The 22,820-nt window shown below is 32.0% G+C and overlaps 2 protein-coding genes and 1 pseudogene across 4 annotated transcripts; 1 reads left to right on the top strand and 2 right to left on the bottom strand.

Moving 5' to 3' along the window:
- Positions 1-66: 66 nt before the first annotated feature.
- On the bottom strand, positions 67-18,895 carry LOC134252507 (uncharacterized; annotated as a pseudogene).
- Positions 8,462-10,066, bottom strand: LOC134252500 (acylpyruvase FAHD1, mitochondrial-like). The gene is made up of 3 exons (XM_062734993.1): positions 9,998-10,066; positions 9,613-9,709; positions 8,462-8,962 (listed from the first exon to the last, which is right to left on the bottom strand). Exons 1-3 carry the CDS (start codon positions 10,063-10,065, stop codon positions 8,471-8,473), a joined length of 657 nt encoding a protein of 218 aa, XP_062590977.1. The 5' UTR covers position 10,066; the 3' UTR covers positions 8,462-8,470.
- Positions 15,036-22,409, top strand: LOC134252502 (troponin C-like). Of its 3 annotated transcripts, none has more exons than XM_062734998.1 (5): positions 15,036-15,480; positions 20,016-20,079; positions 20,680-20,835; positions 21,121-21,363; positions 22,235-22,409. In XM_062734998.1, exons 2-5 carry the CDS (start codon positions 20,049-20,051, stop codon positions 22,264-22,266), a joined length of 462 nt encoding a protein of 153 aa, XP_062590982.1. In that variant the 5' UTR covers positions 15,036-15,480; positions 20,016-20,048; the 3' UTR covers positions 22,267-22,409. The 3 variants fall into 3 exon arrangements, with proteins under 3 accessions (XP_062590982.1, XP_062590981.1, XP_062590979.1); XM_062734997.1 differs by lacking the exon at positions 15,036-15,480 and adding an exon at positions 19,538-19,844 and having other exon boundaries at positions 21,121-21,428; XM_062734995.1 differs by lacking the exon at positions 15,036-15,480 and adding an exon at positions 19,541-19,844.
- The last annotated feature ends 411 nt before the right edge of the window (positions 22,410-22,820 follow it).

The following is a 22,820-nucleotide window of genomic DNA, read 5'->3' as shown; positions in this document are numbered from 1 at the left end:
GATGCCTTATGTTTGATTATGTCATCATTATTACTTATTCTATCTATCATAAACACAAAACACAAGTTTCTTTTTAAGATATTTATTACGTTCAACATTTATTTTTGAAAATTGCTACGTGTTTCATAAAATGATAAAATTAATGAATCCAATGGTTGAAGTTATAGCTGTTCAAGATATATATTTCGATCTCTGGACATTCCAAAGCCATGATTATGACTTAACGAAGAAGCAGGTCTGGTCGACTAATCACTAACGTGATAAATTCTGGCAAAATAAAACAAAATCATTTCAAATTAAATATAGATATTTCAAGTATTGTGTTGTATTTCAACATTTTTTTTTTGCGTAAAAAAATTGCCCAAACCGTACGTAAAGATTATTTTGTATATTTTAAGAAAACGAATGGCTGACAACAGAATCGATACAGAGACAGGGAATTTATATCACAAGTCAAAAAAGCTAGATAGTTTGTGTGACTGTCCTTTAAAGCGTCAAAATGACAGCGTTGTTAGATCTAACTTTTTTTAAATTTAGTATGACATATTTTCTCTCAAAAGAAAAAAATATCAAGACATTGAAATCTTTTTTTATTTACTTATCTTATCTTATGAATATAGATGCAAATGCAGAATTTATTTTTTTCTGTTGACTCATTGAATATTGAAAGAAATAATATTACGAATGAAAGAAGGTCGAAATGGCAATATTATACATACAAAGTACTCACCTTCAAAGTTAATTTTACCGTCTCTATTGCTGTCAATTTCGCTGATCATTCCATCAATTTGTTCTTCGGTCATTTTTTCTCCCATATTTGTCATGACAGTTCTGAGTTCCCCAGCACTGATATAACCACTTTTATTTGTATCAAAGGCTCTGAAGGCCTCCATCAGCTCTGCTTCTTTATCACTGTTTCTAATCTGTTTGGACATTACCTTAATGAAGTCCTCGAATGAGATCTCGCCTTTATCTATATTGAAAATTTGATATATGTAACTTGTAAATAATTGATAAAGAAAATGTAGTCATAATGCATTTAAGGCATTTAAACAAACCTGTAGGATCCACCACTCTAATCATATCTTTGAGTTCTCTGGAAGACGGTTGCTTTCCAATTGTTTTCAGAACATGTTCCAAATTTTTAATACTAATAACACCATTCTCAGATCCATCAAATAAATCAAACACGGCTCTGAACTCTGTGTGTAAAAAAGAGAAGAAAAATTCAGTAGTACATGGTATTTGTAGATGGAGAAAGTTCAATCTATGGACGGCAAAGGTTCAAGAGAAGTATTTTGTAATCTGTTGGTATCATGAAAAAAAATTTCAATGTCTGCCTTTACATTTTCTGACTGCAGTAGATTTGTGATTTTTGACCTTCTAAAACCATTTATATGTGAAAATCGATAAAAAATTATCTTTTCTTAACAAAAAAACGAAAATAATGTAGCTTTGTGCGTGTAATTTTAAGCATCAATACTTCATACCTTCAATTTGTTCTTCACTTAAATTGTCCATTGCAGTTAGAATGTCAAAATCTATGCATTGTCTAGGTTCATCTGTCAATATAAAAAATGCATTTTGCTTTGATTTATCATTTATTGAATTGTATCACATCGAATATTAGCAGAAATGAGATAACATGAGCAAGATTTAATAATTAATCATTTTTAATTGTTTTCTTAATGTACATATGTAAATTGCAATAGTTTCGATGTTTATTACGTTTTGATACTTACGTAAATGAAAAATCCCATTTTTAAGTTCTGGTTTCTGCAAAAACATTGCTTACGATGTTAATTTTTTTTTTGGCTTTAAAATGTAAAGAATGTTTTAATCAACCATAACATGTCTTGATCCAGAAATAATTGTTCCATAATGAAAATAGGAGATAGGGTGTTTTATTTCCCTTAAAGCTTTTTCATTTCATGGAGGTGATCTCTAGTAAAAACACATTATTAAGTTCTTTCTATTTAAATGAACTTACGATCTGAATTTTTAAAAAGCGTGGTTTCATTGTTTGGAATTCGGTATCCATTTATATTCAAAAGTCAAAAAGTTTTCATATTTACGCACTTGATTTATTCAAATAAATTGTCATTTATAGTTAGATTAATTGACCAAACCCTCCTTAATTTTTTTGCCTTTAAAAAGGATACATTTCAAGATAGCAAAATTTTCTGAATGATCAATTCAACTTGGAAATATCGATGTACATATGTACGTATACAATTTTTATATATTTACTCAGAACTTCTAGACATATTACTGCAAATGCAATTTCCAATTCTTTCAAACCTCGGATAATGCCATGGAATACATGTATATAGTTAGTTTACCTGTATGAGAAATGAGAGTTTTCCATAAAGGTAAATAATATCTTCCCAGTTTATATTTGGACTGTACTACTTCACAGACCATTAAGATCATTATCATATATATATTGCCAACTTTTTAACGATACTGGTAGATAATAAAATCTTTAAACATCGATGTATTGACAAAGTAAAGCCTGTTGACACATCTGAAGTAACAAAAGATCCCCTCTGATAAAAAAGACAAAATTTAAAAAGACATTGCAGAGGTGTAAACAAAGGTAAGATCTATGGTGTATCAGAGCTAATAGAATAATGAATATTGAAATTATAGCCAAACCATAGCCCAGCATGAAATATGCATTTTGTAATTGTTATGGAGTTAACTTAAGTGGAAGTCCTATCAAAACTACTTTGATTTATTTTGAAAAAAAAGTAATAAAGGAAGGAAATGTGAGATTAAAAAATATTATTTAAATTAAGATTTAAAATGAAATGAAAGGAGAAGGGTTTTCTGTGGAATTGAATCTCTTGACCCTGTTACTGATATAGATATTTTGATTTCAGGAAGAAAAGATATGAGAATGGTGACGAATGATCCAGTTTCACGATTCAGAATACACAAAAGCAATCACAAGAACCTGTCTGTCCTTGTATATGTCAATCAGTCCTTTGTTAATTGCTGACAGAGTATTTAATTTCACTAACAAATAAACCGTCCATTACATTTCAATTAACCACTTCAAAATACACATTATTCAAAGTTTACTAATTGATTTTACTTTTTTTGTGTTCGATTTTTTAAATATATTTCGTATCACTCAAACATGTTTTAATAGAAATTTCAATTTCTAAATATCATTGTGATAACATAATGCTTATTATATCTATTTCTTAGTTTCCTCTATTTAAAAAATAAAGCAAGATTATGCGCCTCGGGAATAATTTTTACTTTCTTACTGAGAAAATAGAACATACAAGTATGGATCATTGGCAGGCAATTGCGAGGGTAGGCAATGGTGATGAAGTACTTTCAGAAGAATAATGGTGACATGTGTGAGAATGATGTTTATTTGTTTGTATGCTGTTTAACGTCCCTCTCGAGATTTTTTCAATCATAAGGAGAAGCCACCACTTGTCGGTGGAGATCTGCAAATTTCGGGGCCATTGAACAGGGAGAGTTTTTCGTGCCAACACCTACTGCGACACAGGACAGGGTCAAAAAGTCAAAACAAACCCGTATTTAAATTTTTTTCGATCCCTCACGCGATCTTATATATACTGAAGTCGCCTTCGGCAACACTGGGGACCGGTACAGTAAAGTCGTTCCTCATTATGAATTAGAGAAGTTGAAGTGACAATATAACTAGTATAAATAATATTAGTAAAAAAAGTGGAGCAAAAACAATTAATAATAGTACTAGCAGTGACAACAAAGTTTGACGTAATATTGGTTAGAACTAATTGATTGTAGAATTTCCTTAACACCTTTTGTCATGGTAGAAAAACAAGATTTTTATAACTGAAACTAATTTTTAGTTAGCAAAATTAAAAAATGTCTTTTTAAGAAAAGAAAAACAAACATGATACAAAGAAGGAAAAAACCATGCATGTCCATTTATGACGATCAAATATTTTTATTTATATTTCGTACATTATATACAACATGTTACATAATTATCAATGTACAATTATATCAAATGAATATATTTATAATTACCAAGGGTACTGCAAGACGGTACATATCCTCGCAGAGAGCATTTCTAAAATCAAGGCGACATTTGACATTGATTCGGATGTAAATCTCGTAACTTTTGTTTCACACAGAATATAGTATACAAACACACACGCTATTGCGTTACATTATCCCTCCAACTCTGTTGCAAAGTTATACTTATTATGCAGTATATGAAATAAATACATCAACGATGAAACGATTTACGAAATCAGCGTTATAGGTAAATCGATCCGTCAAAAGTTAAAAATTCCAAAACAACCAAATATCTTATCTTTGTAGTCAATTAAGTCTACGGTTATCTCTTCGACTTCATAAGAACTTTAAAATCTAAAACAAAAAATCAAAAAAAAATATCTACATGTATACAGAAAGTTTGTGTTTGATCCAGTTAAATATGGTAGTCATAATATCTTCTTTTTCATAAAATATATTGGCTATAATATACCTATGTAAATCTTTTTTCATCTTGACCACTTTAACAGTAAAAAAAAACATTACAACAACAATAAGACAGTGAATAGCAATGATTTCAGAAAAATAAAATTCTACCTCTTAATACTGTCTTAGCCTACCTTCAAATGTGATTCTACCATCCCCGTCTCTGTCCGCTTCCTTCATCATTTCGTCCACCTCTTCGTCAGTCAGCCTCTCCCCCATGTAGAACATCCCGTACTTTAACTCCTGAGCGTTGATGTAACCGTTTCCACTGCGATCAAAAATACGAAAAGCCTCTCTCATTTCTTCCTCCGTGTCAGTTTTCTTCATTTCTTTGACGATCATTTCGAGAAATTCTTCAAAATCTATAACTCCGTTACCTTCAAAAGAATGTGTTTTGAAATGATGAGGACCAATTCCATTCTTTTTAAAGATTTAATTGAGAGAAAAATATCGCAACAGATGTGCATGCTTAAAAGTGTATATATGTGTCATTGGCAGTTTTGATTAAAAAAAAATATTGTTTAAACATGAAATTATTGTTTAAATATATATATTGCTTTATTTGAAGACTGCATTTGTCATAACCTTAAACAAGAGGCCCAGGGGCCACAGCGCTCACCTGAGCACATCAGGCTTTAATTTAACATCATTTGAACAAACTAGAATCTACACTACCTTAGGATGATTCCATATAAATATCACTAATCATAGCTTTGAAGTACTTGAAAAGAAGATTTAAAAGGTTTCCCTATATATCCCTATGTAAAACTTGGGTATTTTGGCCCCACCCTAGCCCCGGGGGTCATGATTTGAACAAACTTGAATCTACACTACCTGAGGATGATTCCACATGAGTTTCATCTTTCCTGGCCCAGTGGTTCTGGAGAAGAAGATTTTTAAAGATTTTTCCTATATATTCCTATGTAAAATTTTGGTGGCCATTTTGGCCGCACCCTTGCCCCGGGGGTCATGATTTGAACAAACTTGAATCTACACTAGCTGAGGATGATTCCACATGAGTTTCATCTTTCCTGGCCCAGTGGTTCTGGAGAAGAAGATTTTTAAAGATTTTTCCTATATATTCCTATGTAAAACTTTGGTCGGCCATTTTGGCCCCACCCTTGCCCCGGGGGTCATGATTTGAACAAACTTGAATCTACACTACCTGAGGTTGATTTCACATGAGTTTCATCTTTCCTGGGCCAGTGGTTCTGGAGAAGAAGATTTTTAAAGATTTTTCCTATATATTCCTATGTAAAACTTGGGTCGGCCATTTTGGCCCCACCCTTGCCCCGGGGGTCATGATTTGAACAAACTTGAATCTACACTACCTGAGGATGCTTACACATGAGTTTCATCTTTCCTGGCCCAGCGGTTCTGGAGAAGAAGATTTTTTAAAAATGCCATTAATTTTTAACAAATTCATGATTATCTCCCCTTGGAAAAGGGTGTGGCCCTTCATTTGTACAAACCTGAATCCCCTTCACATAAGGATACTTTATGGCAAGTTTGGTTGAAATTGGCCCAGTGGTTCTTGAGAAGAAGACGAAAATGTGAAAAGTTTACAACGACAACGCCGACAACGACGACAACGACGACGACAACAACGACAACGACGACAACGACAGACAACGGACAAATTGTGATCAGAAAAGCTCACTTGAGCCTTTGGCTCAGGTGAGCTAAAAATACGGTTTATGTAACCATGAAAAATCTTTTTTTTTAAATTTTCAATTTCTTACATATTAAATTTAGCATTTTAACAGTCACTGGCAATTTCTGCAACAATTTAAAATTGTGACAGTAAAGTGGTGGAATTTTAACAAGTACCGTCCAGATCTACTTCGTCCACCATTGCTCTGAGCTCTGTGACTGACGGATTCTGACCCAGTGACCTCATTACTATACCTAGCTCCTTCGTATTAATACTGCCATCGTTATCTTTGTCGAAGAGACTGAAAGCCACTCGAAATTCTAAAAAAAAAAAATCAATTATAGTTTTTAAAACAATTTATTTGAGTGGAACTTAACTCAGTATGAAAATAAATTTAAAATTTTGCTTTAATTTCTTGAGTCATTGAAAAAAAAAAACAACGATCTTTTTAATGGAACTTTGCTTATAGCAATTCCGGTTTAGGTTTCATTTTTGAAAGTGCTTTAAGAAGTGTAGACATTATTGACATTTTTACTTACCTTTAATCTGCTCTTCTGATAGCTCGCTGGCCTTAAAATCGACAATAATCAGTGAGTTAAGACATTTATTTATTAATGTATAACAGTTTCAGTAAAATATTTTTAATTTTAGACATCTTTTTTATCTTTTGCGCAAACTGCTCTTACAAGAAATAGAAAACACTCCAAACTTTACTTGATACATAGACATGTTCCACATACGAAATAAAGAAAAGAAATATAAAATAAAATATATTAACAAGACATATATACTTAACATGGAACCCTAAAAATTTCAGAGCGGGTGTCAGGTACCCTCGGAGAAGAAGGTATCATCTAACGAACCTTCACACTTATATGAGCCCATGTACTGATCAGGTATATCTAAAGTATACCAATTCTTAATTTATCCCGAGAATTTGGCTTCTAGTCTCTTAACGTCTGACTCATCATTTCATTGTTATTCTGATTATCTTTTTTATTCTTCTTCATCAATTAATTTTAAAAACTTTTCTTCACTTTACCCTGACGATAGGATGAATGCTAAGTGAAATGTGTGTTGAAAAAGTGTATTGACATTAACAAGGTATACACGTTGCGATCAAAATTTCCAGTACACTTGCCGTAAAGACAACCAGTTTCACAAAGAAGTTAACAAGATTCATGGCCAGAAACAACCTTAGAAATAATCTCTTCTTTGCAACATTTTGGTAAGACAATATGTGCTTTTCAGAGAATGGATAATTTATCTTTTAATAAAACTGCAGAAAATGCTTTCATCATCTATATTTGAATTTTGCACTCAGATTCAGTTTCAGAAGTAACTTACCAATAATTTGAAAAAGGAATAAATTTAACAATTTTTTATGTTTTTTTCTCTAGGTAGAAATTGAAGCAACAAAATAAAAAATATCAACGAGGGAAGGTAAATAAAATTTAACTTACCATTATGAGTAGGACCCTCGTCTCTAGATTCCAGGACCTAGTGGTGTTTACAGAAATGCATTATGAAGAGCGGAGATACCTGTTAAGCAGACACTTGTCACGTGCTTAATATGGTAATAACACTTACTGAAATATAATTCATATTATTATAACAGATCGTCTCTCTTCAACTTCTCTTTAAATATACGAGACCTACACTAGATTCCTCCTCTGTTTATTGACATAAAGATCTCTAATTCTTCTTTCATTCTCACGATTCTTTCACGTCCTTTCATTATAACGCGGATGTCTACTTCTCATTGATTTTCCGATATAGATTTCCCCTGTATGTAAGGCCAGAGCAATTTTTAATAAAGCAGGTAAAATTGGATAATCTGGGAGAGGAATTAAAGGACTTTCATTTACGGAAACGGTTGTTCTTTTCAAATTAATTCAGTTTTGTGTGAATGGAAGTAAAGTGTCATAGACAATAATTATTTCAAAATGACGGAAGTTTCATAATAGAGTGCTTTAATTAATCTTTTAGAATTACATTTGACATGACATTAATGTTGATTCAAAGTCATAAAAAATAAGCAACTTTGATAACCTCCCATGCACCGTTTCAACTGAAATTGGGTTTTAAATATTTTCAATATCGCATTAAAAAGGTTTGAAATGTGTGTAAAATAACTCGTTGTGAGAGTCTGACATGACTGATGAACCCGGTTACACGGTCGAAATATTTCAAAAAGTGATTGAAAGTCTTTATGTATCTTTATATAAATGCATGTAAAACAGATGGTAACAAACATGTCAGTCAACATGTGAAAAAGAATAAAATGATTCTCAAAATCATATTTTTATTTTTTTTTTTAATTCAGATTGTATCGACAACAGAAAACTTCATAGACACTATATCAGCAATTCCACATTCTATTGATTGACCTGCATACACAGGTCCAGATCCTGCCGGAGTACCTGTTAATATGACGTCACCAGACTCCAGTGTGAAGTACTCACTGACGTAAGATATTATTTTCGGGATGGAAAAAATCATATCCGAGGTACTGCTATCTTGCTTCATAACACCGTCAACTTTCAGCCACAGGCCTACATCACTGTAATCTGGAATCTGGTCCTTGGAAACGAAATTGCTTACAGGACAGGAAGTGTCAAATCCTTTGCAAAGAAACCATGGTCTGGATTTTTCTTTGGCCTCGATGTGAAAATCTTTTGCAGTCATGTCAAGGGCCAGTAGGAACCCGCCAATGAAATCATCAGCTTCAGATGGTGAAATCTTTTTACACCTTTTCCTGATGACAATCCCCAACTCCACTTCATGATACAACAATTTACATCCAACAGGTATCTGGAAAAAAAGAGTTGAAAAGTTAAAGTTTTTAATGGAGTCCTCGAATTTTTTTTTATCAACATGTATTTATAAAGATTATGGCAATGAGAAAATGTCGCGTGTCAATAAAAATGTTAGAAGAACATCACATTCCTAATTGCTTCCTCATCATCAGCTTACCAATTGTTTGAAGATATCGAGGTTTGAGACCGTATATTGACTTAATCCATCGTTGCAGCCTTATTCTTGACAAATGCAAATACAGATAACATCTGACATGTGCACTGTATAAACAGGAATATACAATATGTTTCAATAATTTTCAGAATGAAGGCTGTAGAATGGAAATCAAAATTTAAAGACGTGGAAGAAAACATACGAGGTAAGTTGCTGTTTGTTGTGTCTTTGTGTAAAATAGTATTTGGAGAGAGAGAGAGAGAGAGAGATTGTAAAAAAAAAATGGAGATTTTTTTTTTGAAAATTACATAGTGATTGATATTATTTTATGTATTGGATAAAGGAGCTAGGTTAACATGTCCAAGTTGCATCGTATAGGCAAGGTCTATAAAGTCATTGTATTCAATCGAAATTTCACAAACATGAAGCCAAAAAGCGTTTCTATCATCTGACATTGAAATGTTTATTAAGTTTACAGCTGACCCGACTACCTTAATATTCTGACCCTCGGATATGTAGGCGCTTGTTGGTTTCATAAACAGGATTGGTTTTTCTGGGTTGGGTATTCCCTGTGCCGCAGTCAAGCCTCTAAAATAAAGAAACTTTAAAAATAAAGAATAAATTTAAAAAATAGTCTTCGGATACCTAAAGTGACATAATTACAGACACAGGTATATGATCAAAAGGAAGACCTGACAAAAATGTTTCTTAATTTTTTTAAAATTCTGTTTGAGAATAAGATAAAATTCAATGTAAATACAAATAATATCAAGATTCATACTTATTTTACACTCGGGAATCATCATATTGTTATCAAATTGACAATCAGAAATTTTATTTATAAGAACTACAATGCCTCGAATTCTGATGACTTACCTATAGTTTCTGCACACGGCAATGATCTTTTTGCCGTTTTCTTTAAAGTTTGTGTACGTTTCCGACATGATGTATCATTGAAATTATCTTTTTTTTAATATAGGTCAAATTGTTGTCAACAGACAATCAGCTAAATTGAGAGAGATAAGATACACTATTAGATTTGCAAGTTCTAGTTCTTGTCAGAATAAAATAAATTCAATAACGTGTGTTTCCCTTAAGGAGTGATATTTGGTACGTTTCTCAGTAAAATATAAAAAAAAATTGCATAAATTCCCTGTCCATTAAGATGTTAGGGATTTTAGTTTCAAGTCATAGAAATGGTAATCTAAAAGAATACAGGTTTGCCGGAACAGTCCCTTAGGGGATAATAGAATATTTTGCTTTCCTAATTGAACGGAATAGTGAAATTGGTTCACACTTTGAAACACATTCTTAACAGATTTTCTTAAATAATTCAATTTTTACTAAGGGGTTAACGTTTTAGAATATGTTAACTATATAAAAAAAACGCCCATTGATAGTAAAATTGATTAAATAGAAATAGGATTCCCTAACTTTTAGCTAAAAAGAGTTATGAAATTGAAGCTTTTAGAATATAATTATTCAACATGTTACAATAAAAATATTACAAAAATCATTTTCACATTTCAACCATTCCCTTCGATAAATTAAAGTCCATGCTATCAGCTTCTTTTTCAATTAAAAAAATGGAACTCGTTAATTTACACTGCTCGTCATTGGTCATTTGCAAAATTACATGGTTAAAAAATCTGATTCTACACATAAGTACTCTGAAGTTAATATTAAAAAGATGTTTAAAAAGAGATACTTAAGTTTCTGATTGAAAATATCTTTGTAGTTTTGGAAACCAGGTCTAAATTCTAAAAACCTGTCAACCAAATTCCATAAGTACCAATTGCGTCCCTTTATTAGCAGACTAACTTTTCTATTCAAATGAAATATAGAGTTCATTCAAAATTTTAAACAAGGGAAGAAATACTCAGTAAACACTCGCTGTTGCCTTTAACTCGACATACAGATGTATCGTCAACATATTATCAATTAATGATTATTAACATCCATTCACATTCATATGTTCACACAATATATTCCAGTGAACTTGTTAACACAGAGTCTGGCATATCTGTTCATATTTGGATTTGTTACTAGAAAAGACTTATATGGTATCTTGAAAACAAAACTTTCTGATAAACGTGTTGACTTCAGCTTTTCAACCCTCAATTTCCTTAAAATGTGTAATAACATACCCTTACCATATATATGTGAGGTTTAAGTCCCCTAATTCGATAAGCAATAGCATGCTCTATGTACGACAAATTTCTTCAATGAGGCAAGAGAACATTTTGACAAAACAAAGATGTCAACTTTCTCTTTTAAAGCCATCACTTTGCAGGCTCTAGTAAGTAAGAAAGTAAATTTTATTTATAGTCAGACTACATGTATATACATATGTAAGACTCCAAAGTCCGATGGTGACAGTCTTATGGTATTGCCAAACCCCGATGGTCTGCGCCAAACTCCGATGGTTTGTTATCGGTACGGACAAAGTGCGATGGCCACGCCAAAGTCGATGGCTCGTTTCCTGTGAGACGAGCTGCGCTAAATTGCAATGATCTGACACTCCAAGGTCCGATGGTGCGGAGAAACAATCACGATTATGACGTCACAATAATCCGACATCAATCTTTGACGCCGTTGACCTGCATTCAAAAGCCATCATTTCTGAATTCGTCCTCGCAAACAGTTTTATTGATTTTGCTTATTGCTTGCCCCTTTCAGAGGTATTAGGATTAGTCCTCGCCCACCACTCGATTGTTTTGGGTTAGTTATTGCTTTGCACCAACTTGAGTTGTTTAGGATTAGTCCCCGTGCACTGGTCGAGTTTATTAGGGTTGATCTCGCACCCACTCAAGATATCTAAGTTATAGTTGTTACACGCTTTTCGAGTGAATTTAGGATTAGTTATTATTAGGATTACATACCCGATAGATTAGGGTCAGTTTTTGCAAAATATTTATTTATTCTAAAAGACCTTTGTCTGGCGCTCCATTGCAGTTTGCACAGTAGTACTATGACGTCAAAAACATGGTTTTCCGCACCATCAGACTTTGGCGTGTAAAACCATCGGGGTTTATCGCAGCCCATCAGACTTCGGGGTGACCATTGGACTTTAGAGTCCCATCGCACTTTGGAGTCTTACACTTATAACAAAGAACATGAACTTCTGAAGTCGGTACAATGAGCTTGACAATAAATAAAATTTGTCCTTAAGTCGAATGACTTATGCTGATTGTCGTTTTTCATATTCATTGTTAGACTATTATTTACACACTGAATTGCTTACGGATTTTTATATCAGGAGCACACGGCACATATAACCGGTCAGCAGGGGATGCTCATTCCTCCATGGCAACTGACCCCATCTCTAAGGAATTTGAGGTCCGTGTTTCTTCTGCTCCTGAACTGTATTTTAAAATGGACTTTTAAACATTTATACTTTGTTTTCTCTATATTTTGTCATACTGATTCAAAAACTGCGTCATGAGGTCAGAAACATTTTATAAATGCTAAAGTAACTTGAAAAACCCTGAAATCAATTTATTTTGCAAAGTAGGTCAAATGTCAAGGTTAATTTTACTCTAATGCTCTTTTTTTATTTTAATTTTTGACACCTAGTGAACATGCTGAATAGCATAAAACTAATTCTTCAATGTATCAAATATGCTTAATATATTTGCACTTAATTCTATTATCATGAAAATTAGGCTAAAGGTCATGGTTATTGTGCCCATAACCAGGTATTTTACAGAAATCAGCGTGACAAGCAAAATATATCAAATCGTTGTCGAGATATAATGCATGCGAGACAGCCGAACATATCGACAGAATGTCTGATAAAATTATTTTCAAATGTAATTTTGTTCTGTACAAAAATTAAGCATGATTTTTCCCGTCTTTTTACATTTTTTTATTGCATTGGCATTGTGTATAGAATGATTTTTTTTTATTTGAATAATATGTTATTAATTTTTAAGTGTTACTGAGTTTTAAATAATACGAAGAATAATTTTTATATAGATAACGAACAGTATTCAATCTCAAAGTCCATAAAACAATACAAATTAAGAGCAGAGCAAACACGGACCCCCGAAACATCAGAGGTGGGATCAGGTGCCATGGAGGAGTGAGCATCCCCTGCCAACCGGTCACACCCGCCTTGTGCTCCTTGTCATGATCAGGAAATAACAGAAAAAATCCGTCGTCAATTCAGTGTATAAATAATGGACTAACAATTTGTATGAAACCCGTCAGTCAGCATTTGACTCAATGATAAATTGTGTTTGCTGACAAGGTCATTGTATCGACCATAGAACTTACGACATAATGACTTTAAACGAGACTGCTGATATTCTTGTTTCATCAACTTGCTTTCAATAATTTACCTCGTTTCAGAAATTGTTCATACGTAGAGCATGCTCTTGCGTATCGAATCAATTGAGATATATATACTTCGTATGCAGGTGATGAAGGTATATTGCTGCATAAGTACGGGAAGTTGACGATAGAAAAGTTAAAGTCATCATGTTTATCATATAGTTTGGTTGTTAGATTACCATTAGCGTCTTTTTCAAGTAAAATATCCAAGCATGAAACAGAAGTGTCAGACTCTGTGGTATCTTCTACCTCAAGCTCACCAGGATATATCGTATCGACGTAGGAATGGAAATTACCATTGTTAATTGACAATACGTCGTCGATATATCTAAATGTCGAGTTGAAGGCCACAGCAAGTGTTTTCTTCTTTCCACGCATAAGATTTTGCATAAAATCTGCTTTATATGAATATAAAAATAAGTCTGCTAATAACGGAGCGCAGTTTGTACCCATGGAAATTCCAATAGATTGTTGGAATACCTGGTCTCCAAAAAGCACAGAGATATTGTCAATCAGAAACTCAAGCATCTTCTTTATGTCAACTTCAGAGTACCTTTGTGTGCAATCAGAATCTGTTTTAACAAAATAATTTTGCAAATGACCAATGACGAGATAAGTAAATTTACGAGTTCCATTTTTTTTTGAAGAAGCAGCTGTCAATGATATCAAAAAGCCTGAATTTTAATTTGTCGTGGGGAATTGTTGTGTATAAAGTTGAAAAGTCGTAAGTTTTTAAGCTGTTGATTTTTGTAAAGTCTTATGATTTCAGATTGTCCAAGAGTTCTTTAGAATTTTTTAGTATCCACATCTGATTCACACCACTTCTTGAATATATAGTTGCACAGTACTCTTGAAGTTTTTCCTTCACTACTGTCAATATCTTAGTGAAGAGTAACGAAAGAGGCTTGGTTGAAGCTTATTTAAAAATATTCTGTTTATAAATACAGTTGTTTGAAAAACAACAACAATACAAACAAACAACAACAGGGTATTCTTTTATCAAAAATTCAAAAACACTTGCTTATAACCATTGAAGCAATAATAGCAGTCTGTGAGTAGCTTCTTGTCGAATCAAATACTGCTTCAAACTTTGCATCGTGTTGCTTTTTTGTCTGTCTTGGGCTTCTCAAATAGCAAATTGAATTCACATAACGTCAAGTATGAGCCATCAAATTGATGAAATCTGTAAAAAGACAAGTACAAGGTAAAAGGATGAAGTATTCTCTCAGATATTAATTCTGTTCTCCCTGATATATGACATTTTGACAAGTCTCATCACTGATTTTCTTTTTTTTTTCTTCAATATTTTAATATGGTTGTTTCATGCGGTCCTATTTTATTAATAAAATTAAAAATGATTTATACATAGTGTATTCAAATTAAATCTAACTTCTCATTCGACTGTAATCTTTTCGGTAAGAATTTTTTTTGACAGGTTAATGGGATTTCGAGAAACAAAAGTAAACTGAATATAGCCTTTTAAAAACTGCATCCAGTGCCAATGATTGACCTATTTTTCCTTGTCGGCTTTTATCGTGGATGAGAAAGCAGTTTGAACGATGCATTTTTTGGAATCCTAATCAAAATCATACATGAGCTACATCATAGAGTATTTATAGCATCCCAATAAAATGGAATTAAAATACTGTAAAAATCAATCTTATAATGAAAAGTCGTTTATCGATATAAAACGCCGGAGAAAGGATAATAACAAAAAACAATAAGACAATAAGAACCTTTTTGAATAAAATTCCTGGCTTATTTACCTAATCTGAATATAAATGTAATCGATTGAAAGTAAGTGTTCATACCTTATATAACTTCAGTCGGAATTGTTTTATCACTGAAGTGTGGTCGATTGCTCTATTGTGATCTGTTGTCTTTTGGATGTAAATCAAACAAATTTAAATAGTTTTTAGAGGGCAGTTCAATATACAAGAAGTCGGCACATAATTAGAAACACTGCTCATGATGTGGCGGTTTCACGACTCGTACCGAATTGACTGATTTTAATATTTTCACAGGTAAGAAAGGGTTTACATTTGTATTTAGATTTATATGTATATTTCTATATAATTATTTATATTTACATGTACTAGTATTGAAAAAATAGTCAAACTGATTTTTTTTTAAAATTATGTCTGTTGAGGAATACATATAGATCTTCATGCAAAAGCAAAATATTCATTTTAAAAATATGTAATAAATAAATGACCTTGATAATAAAAGTTTTGTAAACTTATAGGTGAATTGTTTCAAGTCATCGTTTCGTAAGTTCGATGGTCAATTCAATAACCTTGTCAGCAACTACAATCTATCATTGAGTCAAATCCTGACTGACGTTTTTTCATACTAATTGTTAGACCATTATTTATGCACTGAATTGACGTCGGATTTTTCCGCTATTAACCGATCATGACAACGAGCACACTCCGAATGTGACCGTTCGGCAGGGGATATTCACTCCTCCATGGTACCTGATCCCACGTTCTGATGTTTTGGAGGTCCGTGTTTGCTCTGTTCCTATTCTGTATTGTTTTATGGACTTTTGAGCTTGAATCTTCTTTATTATCGCCATATATTTCATTATTTCATAAATTGATGCATATATAAAACAAAGCTGATCACGACGCTTGAATACTTGCGGGGTAAAAATACTCATATTTTAAGGTATTGCCTTTTTACAAAGTCGACAAGCAAAATTTATACAGAATGGGTATTTTATAAAAATAAAAACTACTCGCAGTACAGCTTGATAGATTGTGTCATTTGAGATTCTTTTTCAGTGCTGAAAAAGCTGTTTGAGGTTATTGAGAATCTTCTAGAATCCATTTTTTTACTCTTCATCCAGGCTAAGCATTTTTTTCCTTGAAATCTGAGCAGGGATCAATAGTTACAGGCTGAAGTCAATTAAACATGAAAAAAGAATTAGTCTGTCGGGAAAACAACTTTTGTCCAATTTGATTTTTGATCTGCGTTTCATTAATTTGTTTAATTGAAATGAAGCAAAAATGGTCAAACAAATCTAGAGAAATACTATACCAAATCATAAAAACTATACCGAGTCTTCTACTGATACGTGTATGCTGTAGTTTTCACGTTTGTATATCTACTCTCAAAACAATTTGATAAAAGATTTTTAACAAAGAGTTTCTCTTCATTTTGATAATTCAGAAAGGAGGTAAGTAATTAAGAAAATTTTCTAGATATTTTCCACAAAACTGTACAAGCATTTTTATTTTTAATATAATAATTATTATAATATTTATTTAATCCTTTGATATCATTTAATTCTATAATATCTTTAGTTTTATTAGAATATATTCAAACTTTTTTAAAATTTAAGTTTGAAATGAAATTGTAATTTTTTTTTAAAGTTCAAAATTTAAAAAAAAACGCTTGATGTATTAACGATATTTTTTGCATTTAACGGATACCTTGGACTCTTATAAATACATTTTATTCTTACCTTCATAATGTATTTGACCTTCTGTGTGTTCCGCTGACTTGATTATTTCCTCCATCTCTTCTGTACTAAGTTTATCCCCCACTTGTTGTAAAACCTGTCTGAGGTCGTCAGATGATACATAGCCTTTCTTCTCTCGATCATAAACTAAAAACGCTTCCATTAATTCCTCTACAGTTTCTATGGTCTTTACATATTTAGACATTAACAACTGGAAAGATTCATAATCAATGATTCCTTCTCCTAAAACAGACAAAAACAAAATTTAAAGTTATGATAGAAGCAAAGGGGGCTGTTATACCTCTCTCTCTCTCTCTCTCTCTCTCTCTCTCTTGGACTGTGTAAAAATCGTTTTCACTCTTCAAAGATTACTTTAAGTTACCGGTAGTATTTCAAGGACATTGCTGATATAGCCTTACATAAAATTGAATGAATATCTTGTTGCTAGTCACATTACATGTAATTTCAATTTTTCCTTCTTAACAAGATTGTAACAACTGTAAGGAATAATCTAAATATTAGACGCACTATTATGTGTTTATCAGGATGTTAACCAATGTATAATTCTGCTAATGTGAATGACCACGTGTTCTATTGCTGGTTACCACCATTTAAACACCAAAAGGTAGACAAATATAGACAAGGTTATTAATGTAAAGAATTTACTGGTTAAACATTTATTCAATGTACCTTTACATCTTTTTTTCAATGGTCATTATAGTTAATTTATTAATATATAGTTGTCTGTTGGTACCTTCAGAGTCCACCTCATTAATCATGTCCGCTAACTCCTCTTCCGTCGGGCTGTATCCCATAGATCGCATTATGGGGCCTAGCTCCCTAGTGAGCATGATACCCTCCCCGTCCCTATCAAACAGGCTAAAGGCATTTTTGAACACTGAAACACAAAGACATAACGTATTTATTTTACTTCATATCTACTGCACAAAGGATACACTAGGTCATGAAATAATAAGTTGTCAGAAATGTCATTAGCTTAATGAGGTATATTTACGTACTTGCCAGCGTCTCTGGTTTGACTCCTTCTACCTGTTATATAAAGTAGTTGAAAATAAAGGTGAATACACACAAGATCATGTGTTTTATTTACTCTGAGTAAACATACAGGAATTGAATCTATAAGATGAAATAAATAATATATTTGCTTTTTACTAAGGGTTTTCAACATTTGTAAAATACTGCAACGTGAAAGAAACATGACCAGGAACATTACCTAGTGCATCAACAGATCACGATTTAAGAACACAAAATATTAAAAGTCTTCTCATTATTTTGTCCATTGCTCATTTATTTTACAAAGGAAAGTTTCTTTTCAAAACGATACATAGGGTTTAAAAAATAACTAAACAGTGTTAAACGAGGCAAAACTATAGCTCGATAAATAATGTCCTTAATAAAGCACAGGGATCAAGCTGGGAAATGTATCCATAAATACATGTTACGTTGTAAAGCGGGGGGTTAAACTTCAATATTCAACATAATTTACATATTACATAAGATATAGAACACCTACATTTCCTACAGGTTAAAATTAAAAATAAATTTACTTACCATTTTCTTTGGGATCTAAATTAAAGACACTAAATCTGTCAGTCCATTTTAAACTTAAATGTCAAACTTCTCTGCTATTTATATAAAGCATTTACTTTGTTATCTTTAGAAGGAAAAAACAACAAAGAACAAATCTAGCATTGGAAGCGCCAGTATGAGTCGGCAAGGCAGAGTTTTAAACCTTTTGTTTTATGACAAAGCAATCAGACATTTATTATTTACACACAAGCGCGCTTGTATATTCATTAAACAGTTCACGTATATTGCACAAATTGGTTACTTTCCGTGAATTGTTATTGACATAGTTATTGATTAAAAACGCTTAGAAAGGCTGCTTGAAGATTTTGCACAGGATTTTTTTAGTAACATTTCCTTTTTTACCCAAATAAAGGCTAAAAAGGAAAAATGCATAAAGGACACCTTTGTTTTAAAATAAATAATAAAACCTGTCTATATTTGTTCTCTTTGATCATACATTTAAAAATTAACAAGGGCTTCACGTAATTGTTTTATTTTACTTCGCTTGTAGAAAAAAGATGCTATTTATAATTTTGACTGAAAAAAAGTTTTGCATTGATGAAACTGACCTCAAATAAAACAATTTACATAAATCCTTCTCAACAAGGTTATGCAATACTTAGACTGTAACTTCGAATGCAAAATCATTGATATATATTAAAAACAGTTTCATTTAACACAAACTATATATATGATATATGTAATATTTTAGCAACATATTGAATAAATTCTTCCAATTTTTTTTATTGTGTTTTGAGAAGACATAGGATTAATTCTCGGTTTTTACTTACTTATACAGTAATTTATATTCTAAAAGGTTTGAAACTGTCATAGCTCCAGGATATAGGTTGTTGCTGAATCAATGCCTTATATATTATGCATTTTTGCTCTCTGGGGAAAAAATTAAAAAGCAGCATTTATATCTGTTACAAAACGTATATGTCAAATATTACTATAATTTTTTTCATGGAACTAATAAAAGTTTACCGTAGAAATACAGTAAAACCAGCTGTTTTATAAAAAAAGTGATTCATGGGCAGAGTATGAGCTCAAACATTGAATTGTTTTGTTTGAGGTTGCATTGTTACAATAGAGTCGATGATTAATTGATAGTCTTTGGTCTTCTGAGTATCAATGTGCTCTGTCAGCTTGCATTTCAAGTTTCTGAATCGCTCTTTGAGTCCGCAATAAATTTTAAAGTTATTGATTGAGGCTGACATGGTTGGTTTATGTTTAGTGTTAATTCCCGGAAAATAGTAATGTATAAATATTTGTCAAGTTCTTCATCCCCAAGATTGATACATTCCGTGGGACTACAGAGGGAGAGAAATGGTTTGTATTTTAATGATATGGAAATAGTTACGTGATTTATCAGCAACCATGACAAATAATTGTCTGATTATTAGATGTTTTAGCAAGCTATTATTTTCGTTGCCTAAGAGCTTTAAAACAAATTCTCTAAGTCGTAAAGGAATTTTAGGTGAATGTTTGGTTTACTTTCAGGCATCCAATAAATACGTGCGTTACAAGAAAGTGATGCAGTCTTTGTGTCCCTCGGAAGTTGATAGTATGTAAATTAATTCACTCTTAATTCATCTTTTACATCCTGGGAAAGTTTCGACTAAATGGTCCAAGCAAAATTTCTTCTTGATAATGAAGTTTTCTATGGTTTTCCCTTCCTTTTACATGTATATTCAGTTTAAAATCCATTCACTGAGACTGAGGCCGAAACTTTCTCTTTGCATGAAGAATATTTTTATGCATTATTTTATGTGAGAATTGTAAATTTTATAAAATGCATAGTTTGCTGATGGCACAAATGCCATCCTTCATAAAGTAAGCAAAAAATAAAGAAAATTAATTAATAATTCTCTCCAAATGAAAAATTCAATAGATTCATCTTGCTCAACACAAGGATACCTTCAAATGTTTAGTTAAAAAATCAAATGTGAATCTCGTTTCATGCATTAATTACATTTATTACATTAATAATAGAGGTAAATTCTGAACAGTGCATCGAAATGTTTACCGAAATGAGCATCCATAGGTCAGCGATCAGTCAAAATTTATACTCTAACATAAATTTGATATGTCTATGCCCATAAGAATCGGTGCATTGGGTTATTTTTTGAGAATTAAATAAAAAGATTCCTATGTATTTCATCAGTGTACAGAGAGGCCTTTAGTTTCTTTGACAAAACGAAGAAAGGGTACATAGTGGCGGAGGACTTTGAGCGAGCCCTAACAAGGATAAATCAGATCAATCAAACCCCCACCACCAGGGAAGAGGCTGAAAGTCTCGTCAAGGAGTATGATGTCAACGGTAAAACAGAAAGGCTTCATTTTGTCTGATCAAATTTCATAACTAGTTTTATCTGCAATCAAATATGAAACTTTAATATGGTTCAAAAGTATACAACTCTAAATGAATCACTTTAGAAAACATAGGATGTAATTGAGCAGAAATTTCTTGTTTAATCAACACGAGTTTATAACTTTATATACTGTACATACTCGTTCTTTGTAACTATAATTTACCCATGTTTCCTTGATGGTGTTTATAATCTCTCCTCTCCTAGTATTAATGTTTAACTTATTTTTAATACAGGTGATGGCAAAATAACTTTTGAGGAATTAGTCGTATCTATTGTAAAACGGTTAGAAACAAAGGACAAGGACTCCGAACTTCAGAAACTGTTTAAGAATTTCGATTCTGACAATGACGGCGCACTCAACAAGGAGGAACTAGTCGCTCTGCTAGGCTCTTTAGACGACAAAGTATCAGCCACAGACATCGAGGAAATTGTAGCAGATTTTGAAGAAAATGAATCGGGTTTAATGCAATACAACGGTAAGATGTCGCCAGTTAGTTATTGATTTTCATCTAGAATGCGATTCATCATCGTCAGTTTATAGGTAAATTAAAAATATACTCTCAGTCTACATGTCAGTCGATAAAATTAATTGGAATCAAAGGCTTGTTTTATCGCATAAATGTGAAAGTATCTACCAAAGTCTATCAAATATTTATTCGTTGATGAATTCCAATGGAACAGCGAAGTGTATTAATATAGAAAAATAGACGTTCATTGATTAGCTTAAAAGGTTAAACAAGTCTTTGAAAGCCCATTTTATGACCATGTAGCTGCTGATACATGTAATTAAAACATTTCGCATCTTATCGTACGTGTTTTATATTGGAGAGAGAGAGAGAGAGAAATGGGCTCAATATCTGCCGAAAAATTCGAAGAACGTTTATTCCAAAATTTATACCATAGGGACATTTGTTCTCTATTTCAGGAAAAAGAAACCAAGTATTTCTTCTTAAACATTTTGCAAAGGGGTGAATCCTTATTTCATTGGGAGGGGACTATGGGCTCAAAGTTTTTCGAGAATATTTGAGCATAAATTGACTAATTAGTCGACTACTCAAGATCAATCTCTAGAATAATTCTTTTTTCATGAAAAGTTTTGGATGTTTATTTTCGGTTTGAACATTTTCTTTCTTTAAAATTTTTAAACTCATTCAATATTTAATCTTTTCTATTCTGTAATTTCACGAAACGACATGATATATTCCAATCCAGAAAACAGGATGAAGATTGACTCTTACTATAGCATTTAAACAGTGTATTTATCAGGCATTAATCTCATGTTTTTCATTGTTGTTGCGTTCTGTAATTTTTAAAATAAATAATTGTATTTTGTATTCTTTATTGTAGACTTTTCAAAAATAATGAAACAGCTTGTTTGAAAGGATCTTACACAGATTTTCCATGAAAAAAAGTTTCACTTCAAGTCTTTAAAGACGCTCCTGATTTAAAGAATATTTGCTCTACAGACTGGTCCGAATGCAGAATTATCTGGTTATGAAGAGTAATAAAAATGAACAACGAACGAATACTGAACTATATATATATATATATATATATATATATATATATATATATATATATATATATATATATATATATATATATATATATATATTGACTGCTAAGACTTAGTTAAGATTACTTTTGCTTTCTGCATTGTATTTGTTAGAGTGGCTTATTTATTTAATTCATTGTTTGACAAAAAAACTTTTTGTTATTATTTTATTATTTTAAACGTTGTTAGAAATTAATAAGTATATTGGTTATAAATATGGAACATTTATCTTCAAAACATATATAGAGAAGATGCACGAGGGCTGTTCAATAAATGTCCTGAACTCTATGACATACAATACAGATATCATATGGCATTAAACTTAACTTTCTCTCATGACTAAATCTAATGAATTGACTTCAGTTCATGTGACCACTT

The sequence above is a fragment of the Saccostrea cucullata genome, unplaced genomic scaffold, assembly GCF_032062105.1.
Source record: "Saccostrea cucullata isolate Sc308-1 unplaced genomic scaffold, CSIRO_AGI_Scuc_v1 ctg167, whole genome shotgun sequence".
Classification (NCBI taxonomy): Eukaryota; Metazoa; Mollusca; class Bivalvia; order Ostreida; family Ostreidae; genus Saccostrea; species Saccostrea cuccullata.
Note: the sequence above shows the minus strand (reverse complement) of the source record. Positions and strands in the feature narration are given on the sequence as shown.

Excerpts from the sequence above, each read along its gene's own strand:
- LOC134252500 (XM_062734993.1), bottom strand. The coding sequence starts at position 10,065 with ATGTCGGAAACGTACACAAACTTTAAAGAAAACGGCAAAAAGATCATT. Across the intron at positions 9,710-9,997 it reads GCCGTGTGCAGAAACTATAG|AGGCTTGACTGCGGCACAGG; the intron begins GTAAGTCATCAG and ends TCTTTATTTTAG. Across the intron at positions 8,963-9,612 it reads CCGAGGGTCAGAATATTAAG|ATACCTGTTGGATGTAAATT; the intron begins GTAGTCGGGTCA and ends CTTTTTTTCCAG.
- LOC134252502 (XM_062734995.1), top strand. Across the intron at positions 20,836-21,120 it reads CAAGGAGTATGATGTCAACG|GTGATGGCAAAATAACTTTT; the intron begins GTAAAACAGAAA and ends TTTTTAATACAG. Across the intron at positions 21,364-22,234 it reads GGGTTTAATGCAATACAACG|ACTTTTCAAAAATAATGAAA; the intron begins GTAAGATGTCGC and ends TCTTTATTGTAG.